We start from the raw sequence: 11776 nt of genomic DNA on the forward strand, positions 1-11776 counted from the left end.
TCAGCAGTGGTCAATGTACTGATATGACCTGGCTAACATAGTACTCAGAGGCTATGTGACACATGAAGTCTACATCATAATCTGATCCATACAGATACCAGTAGTTTACTGAGCCAGCCTCGCAACAGATAATGGTTCGTTTACTGTAGCAGCATCGCCTCCTTTCCCTCGTTCTACATTCATATGACCCCAGCTTGATCAGTATGTTTGGTTTGCAGCCATCTTTCACCATATCACATCCACCCCTTCCTTCCCCTGTTCATGCAAACGCAACCAAATGATCACAATCAAAATCACACAAGCTGAAAATCTTCGTAAGCGATAAGGCTAGACTAGACTTGCGAACATTGCTTATGTACGGCGGTTATTCGGTTTCACATCAGGTGAAACGGCTCCTGGTTGAAAGCCTAACCGGATTGCTTAAGTTTTTCCGAATGCTTGCTTCAAGGCGCAGCGTCATTTTTCAGGATAGGCCATGTGTGATTCAAAATTAGGCTATTTTTGACGCCATAAAGCCATTTCTTTTTTTCTCGACCCATTCGCCTAATGCATTGGAGATAATTGTCTATGCCAGAGAATCTTCGGAACCAGCGGTATCTGGTCACTGTATTATTGATGCGGTGAGATTGTTCGTGATCTCTCCTTCTTTAAGTTTGAAATGTTCGATAACAAGTGGTTTCGTCTGCAAACTTTTATGTTGCATACTTCTTAATGCTATTGAGACGGGCCTTCCTAATGTGTTGTTACTGTTTTTCAAGGAAGTCTTGTTAGAAGTATAATTGTATAATTTCCAAGTCACTATTCAGATCTAACTTTTCTCAATTGCATTTATGGTACTGTTTTGCATTATCGCACTGAGTATTCAAATCGGTGTTGAAGTCACGGCCATCAATAGAAACAAATCAACATAAGTTTTCTTACATTTCAAAAATTCCATCACTTTCATACTCTAAGTTCAGAATTGAAATTGGGGAGAAAAACGAAAGATTTTATTTAGTGACCTATCCACCAACCAGAGTCTCAAAACCCTCTCAACTACGTTCACACAACAAGAACCTCCATTTCAAAAACTACCATGTGACAATTAAGACGTTGCATTTCAAACCCTTACATCGACATAGAAATCTTGACAACGGAAACGAAATAAATCTTCACTCTCCAAACCCACCTGTTGATACCTGCATGGGACACAACATCAACTACACCTTCTTCCATGAACACGATCTACGTGAACCATATAAACGAAAAGATCGCTAAAAACAAGCTCGAACGCGTCCTTCGACGTCTCTTTGGCCGCTACGGCAACATTGTGCTGGTCACTGTGCATCGAAACCTCAAAATGAAGGGCCAGGCGTTTGTCACATTTGAAGATGCAAAGAGCTCCGAAAAAGCCATGACAAAGCTCCAAAATTACCCACTTTTCCGTAAACCTATAAGCATAGTATGGGCTAAGACAGAGCTGGATGGCATTTTGTTAAAGCAGGGCAAAGAGGACGTTGTCGAGGAGAGAAAGAAGAAAAAGGCCGAGAAGAAAGAAACAGTGGAGAAAAAATCGTCCACTTCAAAACTCACAAAATCACAAATCAAATACTGGCGGTCTTTGCCAGCGCACCGGGTGCTTCTATTGCAAAATATCGACAAGGAGCTTTTCGACGATTTGGAGTCGAAGTTCTCTGGCTTCTCAGGGTATGAGAATGTCCGTGCAATTCCCTCCAGAAACCTTGCATTTATCGATTTTGAAAGTGAAGAGGCAGCAACAGCTTGTATATCGTCGCTTGAAACCTCCAGCTTGGGCACCGATGTGCTCCTAACATATGCTAAAAAGTGAGCACACTGAGAGTATATCATGGTTGACCAAATGCTCATACTAATAGAATCTTCGAGCATTTGGTCATTTATTTTCTTGAGGCCGAATCGAACTAGTTCAAGAGAAGAAAAGAATAATCGCTCAGCAAGTGAAAATTTGCTAGCCGACAACACATCGGTGATTCTATAACCTAATGAATGCGTGCATCACGAAATCGCAGTCCTCCTACTTGTTACCAACAATTTAGCAAAATCTACAAGTCTTTGATAAGCGGCCTGTATTCGCAAGAACTAAATCAATTATAACGATACGATAATAATAATATAATAAACTGTGGTGTCTACACCATCAACACTCGATGTTGTGCTCGATCAACAACTCCCGCAAGCGAATTACTTCGCTAGCAAGGTCTTGCTTCTCACGCATCAACACCTCAACCTTCTCCTCCAACTGCGACATGCGCTCCATCTTCCGGGCTCTCAGTCTCCTGGCAGCCTCGGTGTTCTTGGCACGCTTCAACGCAGCGGGGTCCTGGGATTCCATGTCGATTGGCTTCAATGGCTGGCTTCTCTGCTTCTTGGAGTACGACGTAACACCCAAGTGGTCGACCCTTCTCTTGGACACCTTGCTGGCAGAAGAAACCGATGAGGTTCTCTTTCTGTCCAACACAGGTGTGGCCAAGGCTGGGGTCATCGGAGTCTCAAGCTGCTTAGGCGCTTCGGGAACGGCAAAGACGGGCTCTGGTTCCTCGTCAGCGAATAAATCGCCCAAGTCCTCCTCCTTAGCAGGAACAGCTGGCTCAGCTACAGGTTCATCCTTGAAGAGAGAAACCCAATCGTCCTTCAGGTTCACCTTGTTGCCGTCCATTATAAAGTCCAACTCGTCAAACATGGGAGTGTGGCTAATCAACTGGTCATTCTGGTCAAGGGTGGTGCTGAACACGCTATCCAAGACATCAGTATGGACCAAAATAGGCGACTCATCAACAGCGCCATCGGCCATACCAACGGGGACATCGGCGACGTCACAATTGGTGGGCAAGTGGCACGACAACTCGTCGATCGATTCCAACTTAACTGGAACGGACGAGGGGGCTGGTGGAATTCAGACTCTGACATGGAGTCGTTGTAAATCACTGGGTTCTGAGCTGACATTTCGATATTCAATTTGTAATCTGTATGTGTAATCTGGGGAAGGGTTTTCAATGTAATAAATCTAACTTTTTGTGTGTTAACTTGTGGTATGTTGATAACTTAACTTAAGGTAGTATAGTAATATCTGGTAGGGGTAAAGGTAGGTGGAACACCATATTCAAACTTATATCATCACAGTAGCATATTGGCAGGGGGGTTTTAAACAAACAAACTTAATTGGAAGTTATAGATCTTCTTATAACTTGACTTTTTTGATTTCTTCGGGGAGAACAAAAAAATAATTTTCTTTAAATCTTAAAATAATTTAAGCACACATTGTAACTTTTAATCAACTAAACTGGGGAACAAAAGGGTAAAATAATAAATTGATAAGTTGTGTGATGTTTGTTTGTAAGTTTGTGAAGAAGAGAAAAAGAAAAAGATTTTTCTTTTGCGCGAGATCGTTTCCTTATATGTTGCTTCGTAAATTGAGAGTAGAAAAAATTTTTTTGTCTGCCGCGGGCCGTAAACGGGAGTACTGCACACAGACGCCGCAAGGAGCCGCTTTCAATGGTTGATATTGATTTGTACCGCGTAAAAGAGAGTCTGAGTTGCCTAATTGAGCGATGAGTCAGAGGATCCCCTCATGGTTGCGAACCTACAAAGGGCGATGTTCTGGTCTGATTGTGACATATCGACAATTTAGACATGTCCCATTGATCTCGTAAATACCACGGGCCCAGAATTCCGATGCCTGACTTTTGTGACTGCTGCCAGGAAATTAGAATTGACCTTGGTGCTACTTTCCTGCAGTACGGTTTTGGCGAATACCAGGTTTAATTTTCAGAGCCGCCTGTGCAGTACCACGAGTCCAAATGCACCAGTAATAGTGAAGCAGCCTTATGATAAGGCGAGAATTTGAAGGAATTCTTGGTGCAATGCGGCGGCCCAGCATCACATGTCCTCTCGCCATCAGACCAATTTATTGCAGGTATTAGCGCCTTTTAGACTCTGATCGGGTTGAGATTCCAATTTTAGCCATCCTGCTGTACATCGTCAAATACTCTCCTTCGGGCTTAGGCGTGCTGACATTTTCTTAGAAGGCTTCATATAGCTCTTGGAAGGTGGCAACAATGGCTTAATTAATTATTGTGCGGCTTCTTTGGGCTTGGATCAGGGGGTCCGAGTTGCCTCCCTGGCCGAGTTACTTCCCAGGCTTGAACCATTTGGGTAAGCCATTTTTCTTTTTCTTTTCGGGCTGTCTGCTCTGATTCAGCTCCAGAATGCTTTTCCTTCTCTTCTCCTCTTCGTCGCCCAATTGACCTCTGTGGGACTCCAATTGAAGCGTTGGCAATTCATCAATGTTTCTCGTGTTCACGTCCAGCTTCAAGTAGGGTCCTTTTAAACTTTTATCGCTAGACTCCCAGATCAACATGATACGTTCGTCCTGGAAGCTTTTGTGGTGCTTAAGCTCTTTGTTGTTGGCATCAAACCCCATGGCAATCTCTTCAAAGGGTGGCACACCGTTCTTGAGCCTGTAAGTGTTGATGTGCTTCTCGTGGACAAAAGAGTCTAGCTTCTTTAAAAGCTGTCCAAGCTTCATTGAGGAATCCTCAATCTGGAGGTCAAGAAGTGCTCTATCAGGGAAACGGACCCTGATAATATATGCTTTGGGTGGAGTAACATCCTTGGGCTGCTGCTTTTTGTTCTGTTGCATGGACTTGATGATGCCGTAATACTTTTCTGCCTGTGCCACGGTCAAATTGTAGTCGTTGTCAGGATTTTCATAGTGCTGTGAGCGATTCAGGGGAATGTAGACGGTGTCCTCCTTATAGTGTTGAACCTTGAAAGACTCATCACTCGGAGTTTGGGGAAATGAGTCATTCAGCAGCGCAGAAGCTTCCTGCTTTGTATCCAACGCATTGACCTCCTCGGGTTTGCTCAGTGGCTCTTGAGCCTCATCGACATCCATGTCCACATCCTTCCCTGAATCCTCGGTGGCAATAGCATCTTGACCGGCAGGCTCCTCAATAGCTTCGGCCTTTTCAACCCCCTCATCCTCCAATTCAGGCTCCTTTTCGACCTCCTCTTCTGCCTTGAGCTCCTCTTGTTTCTTGGTTTCTTGTGCTTCCTCCTTTAGCCTCTTTTCTAGCAACCTCGCCTGGCGTTTGTGCTCTTCTAGCTGCTGCCTCAACTCCCTCTGCTCAGCCTGTAGCTTCTCTCTCTTGCTATGAGCGTCCTTGCTTTCCACAGTGAGTCTTATTACAGCATTAGTAGCTGAACCTAGAATCGAACCCAACAGCGTAGATGCAAAATCTGCCGATCCATTCTCAATACGAGCATCTAAAACACTCAATTGTACTCTGTGGTCACCAATCTGCGCTCCCGATTCGGCTGCAAATGTATCTAGTAGCTGCTGAACTGTACTGTCAGTCTGAGTCTTGATGATCTTCTGTTTCAGCTCTCCCAATACCGAAGCAACAACCTTTACAGTAACAGGACGCAGCGCTGAAGACAACTCAAGCACTAGCTTGGCGTTGTTGACCAAATTTGTCAATCTGAGCGGTAAAAGACCGTCTAGCTTTTTGCCACTGTGAAGAAGGGTCCCGTTAGCTGACAGCGGAAGGCCGAATTTAGCAATTGCAAGCGAGGCTAGCTGGTTCACAGTATTTGACCTCGGACATGATACCTTTTTTGTGATCTGATTGTGTGCAATGGAAAAAGTAAGAGACATTGAAGGATAGATCTTAGAGTATACTTACTAAGACGTAGTTGATGTGGGGTGTATGCAGGTCTCTCCGATTCAGCACCTAGTTTATCCACCCAGTGCTATAATAAATGGCTTTTTCGTTAGTTTTTCTCAGGCATAGTGTTAAAATTTTTTAATTGTTGGGTTTTTCATTTTAGGAAGTGTTTGCGAGAGGAAGGACGAAGGATGATGGTTGAGAAGTTGAGGGCCGTGAGCGAAGCAAGAACAATTATAAAGAAATGAAGGTTTTCTTCGATTTCTTTTTTTTTTTTTTTTCAAATACAGAGATTCCACGTTTTCAAACTCATTCAGTATCGGTTCATATGAACAAATCTCGAAATCCGTGGAAGAAGCTCCATCCTACAACAACAAATTATAAATCATTAATCATACTAAAATACCATACACCTGTACTTTTTGTCTTGGATTAGCTGTTCATATGAAAGGAGTGGTCTTGGGTCACTCCATCCAGAAAACTGAACTCATCCTGCTATCTCACATCTTTTCAAGATTGAGATGTTGTCTCACCACGAATCCAGCAGTAAGATCCCAGCTCTCACGGATATCCTCCATAGTTGGGACTCTTTCGAACTTTTCCTTGGAGTCGTAAAACTTCACAGCAGCGTACTCCTTCACACAGTCCTTGAAGTCTCTCAACCGGTCCAACTTGCTAGATTCCTCTGGATCTTCTCCATCGACTTCATTGACCTTTCCAACGAAGCCAAGAGGAGAAAAGTGGTAAGTAGAGGTGACATTAAACTTCTCCTCGCACTTGGGAATCAACTTGGTCAATTCATTGGAGGAGTTCTCGAATTCACCTCTCAACTTTTCAATCATTTCAGACTCAGAGTTCGCTGAGGTTAAAGCTACCAAGGTAGCAAAAAGAGTCGTAAACCAAAGCATACTGAGGCGAGCAGGAGAGGCGAGCTACCAGGCTTTTATAGAGCGAGAGCTTTGCTTATTTTTGTTTCGCCCATGAGACTTGGCAGAGTAGTATGTCTTCTACAATGGAGGGGAAGAAAAATCATCATTATGATAATTAGGTTCCGTGTCGGACCCGACGTTGTTACCGGAGGCCGAGTGCTGAACGTGTTTTTTTACTCTAGTAGGTTATGGATTTAGTTATTGTGGCCGAGGCTTGGTCGAAGCAATCTCCATGATTATATCCGGACTATCTTTCAAGTAACCTCACCCAAGGTGCATCTCCTTTGCACTTTTCTCTAAATATGGTAAATTTGTTTTGTGGTTAACAACGAGGAAGAATGAAAAATAAGAGACCTAGCTTCTTTCATTTTAAATGGAAAGTCTTTTGTCACATGAAGCGACTCCCTACTCCAGTAATTACATTCGACTAAATGAAGCAAACAAAACTATAAAAGCAAAAAAGACAAGACTTGGACCACAAATCTGTAATACCATTAATCATAGTAGTACATATCTGGGGGATAGTAGCCTTGTTTCATCTTACGCTCAGCAGCCTTAACCCAGTTTTCACTGTCATCACTCAACACCCTGATATTTTCCAACTGTGCCTCCGAATCCACGAACTCAACACGAGCAGCGACTTCGATGCAATTCTTGAATAATCTCACTTTGCGGTATTTAGCCCAAACCGACACATTCTCATGAGGGTTCTCAATATGGGCGCTCTCGCCTTTAACAGATTGAATATATACAATGTGGCCTTCCAGAGAGAACTTCTTGGAGGCGGTGACATCGTAATATTCAGCACACACAGCTACCAGATCGTTCAATTTGGAAGATCTTTCCTCCAATCCTTTGACAAAATTTTCATATCCTCCAGACTTGTGCCGAAACGGCTCATGCTGAGGCAACGAGCGAAATGTAGAAGAAGAACAACCAGTGCATTTTATTCTCTTTGAATAAGGATTCTTTTGGAGAGGAGATTTCTTGTGGAAAACGAGACTATTCATGGTCTTCGCAAGTAGTTTGTCTTCTCAGGGTTTGAGTCACAACTGGATTGAACAATACAAAAAGTAGCAAGTGGCGAAGAAGATGGTTTGTATATCAGAACTACGTCACGAATAGGAAAAGCAAAGAATGGATGGCGATCCATGGAGATTATCGGATACCAGCGACTTATTGGTAGTTATGGAATACTGTAGCACTGCTTTAGTTGGGCTTTAGTTGGAGACATAGCGTCATTAATTGAAGCCTCATAGAACATCGAATTGAATCAAAAAAGCCCCAATTCACCAAACCTGGTGGCAAATTCATCTCTTCTTGGTATGGCGATCTCCATATATATGTGACCGAAATTTCCCCAATACAATGCTTCGCTTGAACATCACCTTCTTGAACAATACAACACTGTATGCCCTCTGAGCAACACATAATCTTACATGATCTTTGTCATTACCATATCGGTTTCCTGCCCTGCAGCCCATGTCTCGTTTTGGCGACAATGGGGTGCAAAAGTGCTTGTCTGTATTTCTCGGCAAGCCTCTGAAAATAGTGAGATTTCGGTAAGTCCACGTTAATCATATCTCTGTGTCATCGTTTTCTTCCCGGTTTAATTGAATCCATTGCAAATTTATTTAATTAGCTGGGCTCTACTTTCACTACTATTAATGTCAAGCTCCTTCTGGCTGTAATCTAGATTCACCACTGATGGAGACACCAGAAGGTTTCCGGATACCAGCTACAATTATCTGATGAAAATATTTATATCCTGACGAAGAATTGAAGCCGTCATTTCCATAAGATGACCAGAGTAGTGAAAATGGGAGCTGCACGTGACTGATCACGTGATGGTCAAATTTCAACCACTCCGTTTTGCCCCAATTTGACCACATATCAACCCTTATCATCCCATAACCCTCCTAAATCCATCTAAACCCCAATATACCCTAGTTCAACCACAATTGGTGCCCTTTAGGTGGCGTGGGTGTGACCTACCTGCATGCGCGCACATGGGACCCATTTCGCCTCCTCCTATCTACTACACAATCTTTCTACCAAAATGTGCTGTGAATGTTTTTCTGACATTCTCCTTGTCGTGATCTCCGTGCTTTTTCCTCCGCTTCCTGTATGGATCCGCCGTGGTGTCTGTTCTTCCGATTCGCTCATCAACATCCTTCTTTGTATTCTCGGATACCTCCCTGGCTTGATCCACTCGTGGTACATCATCGCCAAGTACCCTCCTGGTGCCTACAACGACCAGAGAATCTACTATGTTTACGAGAATGACTTGGAGAGACAGGGTGGAAATCACAGACACGATCATCACCACACTCATAGCCAGCAGCCTGGTCCAGTGACTGGTCCTAACTATGGAGCCACTTCCACGACCCCACATCAGCCCGGGATCAATACAGGATCTCCTCCAGCGTACACCGAGATCCCCAAGTAAGCTGGTTTAGAGATGTGGTGAGGTGAGCTCGGTGAGTTAAGCTTGCGAGGCGAGCGGGACTCGGCTAGTGATTAGCGGGTATAGATAAGAGGTTGCTTCGGCGAGGGCGAAGCGCCTGAGACACGATTATGATTGGTTTGGGCAGTGCCTGTAATAAATTGAATGAAGATGGAATGTAGGAGTGGTGGAGTGGTGGAGTGGTGGAGTGACGGCGATAAGCCAGATTGTGTGGAAGAAGATTGGAGCCAGGAGTAGGATGTTGAAGTTCAAAGTTCGGCTTTCTTCATTAGAAGACGGCTTTCAAGAGTTTGCGTGGTCTACTCATCAGGAGGATGCATCTCATGCTTTGGTTTATGTTGTCTGCGAAAGATGGAGTAAGAATTACCAGAAATCAGGTAATTCAAAAACTTGCTACTTCAGAGTCTTTGAAAACTAACGACTTTTGAATTGTATCATATTCAAGCTCGAGGACTTCAGCGATGTGTTCTATACTTATTATCAGCATTTGGTCCCTGCTCAGACCCTTCAGCTACAGCAAAAGCCATAGTGATTTACATATTTATTCTTCTGCAGATGTATCGAGGCACATCTTGAATGAATCAAAATTAAATGAAGGGCTTCGATGTTTCAAGTGACCTTAGAGGACTCTTACCTGTTCTGCTTAGTCCACCCCACACTTCACATGTCAGAGGCAATCCCACAATACCACGATTCTCCAAACTCTCCAGAATATTCAAAAACGTCACCACCTCAAAAATTCGCCCACCCCTGATCCACATAACCAAACCAGGCCTATTTGCTGATTACCGAATCGGGAAGGTCAACGTCGTAAGACACCTGTTTGGCTGCGAAAAGAGACACCACATCTCAGCCCCTTCCCGAATCTCCTGCTTGGGTTCGGAAATTAAAAGCATTCTTGAAGTAATAACAAAAAACCATTCGAAAGCCATTTTTATGAAAAAGAAGCAAATCTTCAAATCGCAGCTCATAGCATCCATCCCATATCACTATCACTATCAGCCGCGGTTACCCTACATAATCACCCCAAACGACCCACCAAACAACCCACCATCCACCCACAAAACCACCCATCGACCGCCCGAAATAAAAAAATCCATAAATAAACGGAAACCCGCCTCCCTTTAAATAGCTCAACCTGTTTTCTTTCTTTATTTTTTTGTCTTCCTTTTTTGTCCTTCCGCATCCATAAATACCAACCGTTTTCCTTCCGCGCTTATCTTATCATGAACTTGGTGTCCCAATCGGTGGCCACTATGGGCGACCCAAACGCCCGGGAAACGCCCAATATTCCGTCGTCGATCGACTTGGCCCAGTCGCTTAAGGACTGGTGGAACTGCTCGCTGAATTTGAGAAAACCAACCCGCGGACTCACAAACGATAAGTTTGTTGCTGCTCGAAACCGCTTGATCCGCTTGGAATACGCCTTGTACCGGGCGATCTTGTCGAACGACATGGCCATGGTTCCTCCGGGCGAGACGGACCCGGATATACCCGGAACGACCATTGTGGGTCGGTTTCTTGATGTGCTGCTTGACTCTCAGGTGTACATCCACGAGTTCGAGATCTCCAACCGTTCCGACCTCTCGCTTCCGAAAAAAGACATTGTCGTGATCCACGGCTACATGGCGGCGCTGGGCTACTTTGTGAAGAACTTTGAAGCCTTTGCCAAGTCGTATGGCAACTTGACCGTGCACGTTATCGATATGCCTGGATTCGGCAATCTGGCCCGGCCCAAGTTTCCGCCTGAATTGCTCAGAACGCCGAAAGACGCGTCCAAGGCTCAGCAGGTCCAGCAGGTGCTTGCAGTGGAGGACTGGTTTATTGATAAGTTCGAGGAGTGGAGAAAACAGAAGGGTCTCACTAAATTCGACTTGGTGGGCCACTCTATGGGCGCTTACCTCAGCAGCTGCTACATTATGAAGTATAACCATCAGAAAATCATCTCGAAATTTGCGGTGGTCAGCCCAATGGGCACGGAATCCAGCTCGGTGAGTCTCATTAACGAAAAGAACCACCAGCGCAACTTCCACGACGGTGGAGACCCTCTCGAGGAGATCTTCGCTACCCAGGACCCTGAAAACGAGACAAACCCCGAGCTACAGCGCTTGTGGGAGAAATTGGGTGAGCCCAAGTTTCCTAAAAATAAGCTTCTACAGACAATGTGGGAGTGGAGTGTCTCGCCTTTCCAAGTGCTCCAGATCTTCGGCCCCGTTTACCTGAAAGTCTTGTCGTACTGGTCGTTTCAGCGTTTCAAGAACCTCAAGTCGAATTCGGAGAATGCTGATGCTCCCGTCAACATCGACTTGATCAACAAGCTTCACGAGTACTCCTATTCGGTCTTCAACCAGTACCAGGGCTCTGGCGAACTTGCAATCACAAAACTCATCAACCACAACATTCTTGCTCGTCTTCCGCTTTGTGACCGTGGATTCATGGAACTTATCCAAAGCACTGGTCTTGATACATTATGGCTCTACGGCGACAAGGACTGGATGAACATGCAAGGCGGGAACTACTGCGTGGAAAAGCTCAAGGCTTTGGGAGACGAAAAGGCGACTTTGACAGTCGTGAAAGATGCTGGCCATCATATTTATCTAGACAATCCCGAGGAGTTTAACAAGGTCGTCTTGGCCTTCTTGGGTCTCGGTGAAAAGACTGAATTAAAGCAGATGCACTAGGTTCTGCAAAGCTTC

The 11776-nt window shown here is 44.6% G+C and overlaps 7 protein-coding genes across 7 annotated transcripts; 3 read left to right on the plus strand and 4 right to left on the minus strand. All coding sequences in view use genetic code 12, as the record gives it.

Moving 5' to 3' along the window:
• Window positions 1-1213: 1213 nt before the first annotated feature.
• CXQ87_005116 (uncharacterized protein) lies at window positions 1214-1828 on the plus strand (the record flags this gene model as incomplete). Its single annotated transcript, XM_025483545.1, has 1 exon — window positions 1214-1828. The coding sequence occupies one exon, from the start codon at window positions 1214-1216 to the stop codon at window positions 1826-1828; it is 615 nt and encodes a 204-aa protein (XP_025335780.1).
• Window positions 1829-2155: 327 nt separating this feature from the next.
• GCN4 (amino acid starvation-responsive transcription factor) lies at window positions 2156-2961 on the minus strand (the record flags this gene model as incomplete). The annotated part of the gene is made up of 2 exons (XM_025483546.1): window positions 2156-2878; window positions 2944-2961. The coding sequence occupies 2 exons, from the start codon at window positions 2959-2961 to the stop codon at window positions 2156-2158; spliced, it is 741 nt and encodes a 246-aa protein (XP_025335781.1).
• A 1183-nt stretch (window positions 2962-4144) lies between these two features.
• CXQ87_005118 (uncharacterized protein) lies at window positions 4145-5674 on the minus strand (the record flags this gene model as incomplete). Its single annotated transcript, XM_025483547.1, has 1 exon — window positions 4145-5674. One exon carries the CDS (start codon window positions 5672-5674, stop codon window positions 4145-4147), a length of 1530 nt encoding a protein of 509 aa, XP_025335782.1.
• Window positions 5675-6184: 510 nt separating this feature from the next.
• Window positions 6185-6592, minus strand: CXQ87_005119 (uncharacterized protein; the record flags this gene model as incomplete). Its single annotated transcript, XM_025483548.1, has 1 exon — window positions 6185-6592. The coding sequence occupies one exon, from the start codon at window positions 6590-6592 to the stop codon at window positions 6185-6187; it is 408 nt and encodes a 135-aa protein (XP_025335783.1).
• A 515-nt stretch (window positions 6593-7107) lies between these two features.
• CXQ87_005120 (uncharacterized protein) lies at window positions 7108-7623 on the minus strand (the record flags this gene model as incomplete). Its single annotated transcript, XM_025483549.1, has 1 exon — window positions 7108-7623. The coding sequence occupies one exon, from the start codon at window positions 7621-7623 to the stop codon at window positions 7108-7110; it is 516 nt and encodes a 171-aa protein (XP_025335784.1).
• A 1049-nt stretch (window positions 7624-8672) lies between these two features.
• On the plus strand, window positions 8673-9062 carry CXQ87_005121 (YqaE/Pmp3 family membrane protein; the record flags this gene model as incomplete). Its single annotated transcript, XM_025483550.1, has 1 exon — window positions 8673-9062. One exon carries the CDS (start codon window positions 8673-8675, stop codon window positions 9060-9062), a length of 390 nt encoding a protein of 129 aa, XP_025335785.1.
• A 1244-nt stretch (window positions 9063-10306) lies between these two features.
• CXQ87_005122 (uncharacterized protein) lies at window positions 10307-11761 on the plus strand (the record flags this gene model as incomplete). The annotated part of the gene is made up of 1 exon (XM_025483551.1): window positions 10307-11761. The coding sequence occupies one exon, from the start codon at window positions 10307-10309 to the stop codon at window positions 11759-11761; it is 1455 nt and encodes a 484-aa protein (XP_025335786.1).
• Between the last annotated feature and the right edge of the window lie 15 nt (window positions 11762-11776).

The sequence above is a fragment of the Candidozyma duobushaemuli genome, assembly GCF_002926085.2.
Source record: "Candidozyma duobushaemuli strain B09383 chromosome Unknown G_B09383, whole genome shotgun sequence".
In the NCBI taxonomy this organism is placed as follows: domain Eukaryota; kingdom Fungi; phylum Ascomycota; class Pichiomycetes; order Serinales; family Metschnikowiaceae; genus Candidozyma; species Candidozyma duobushaemuli.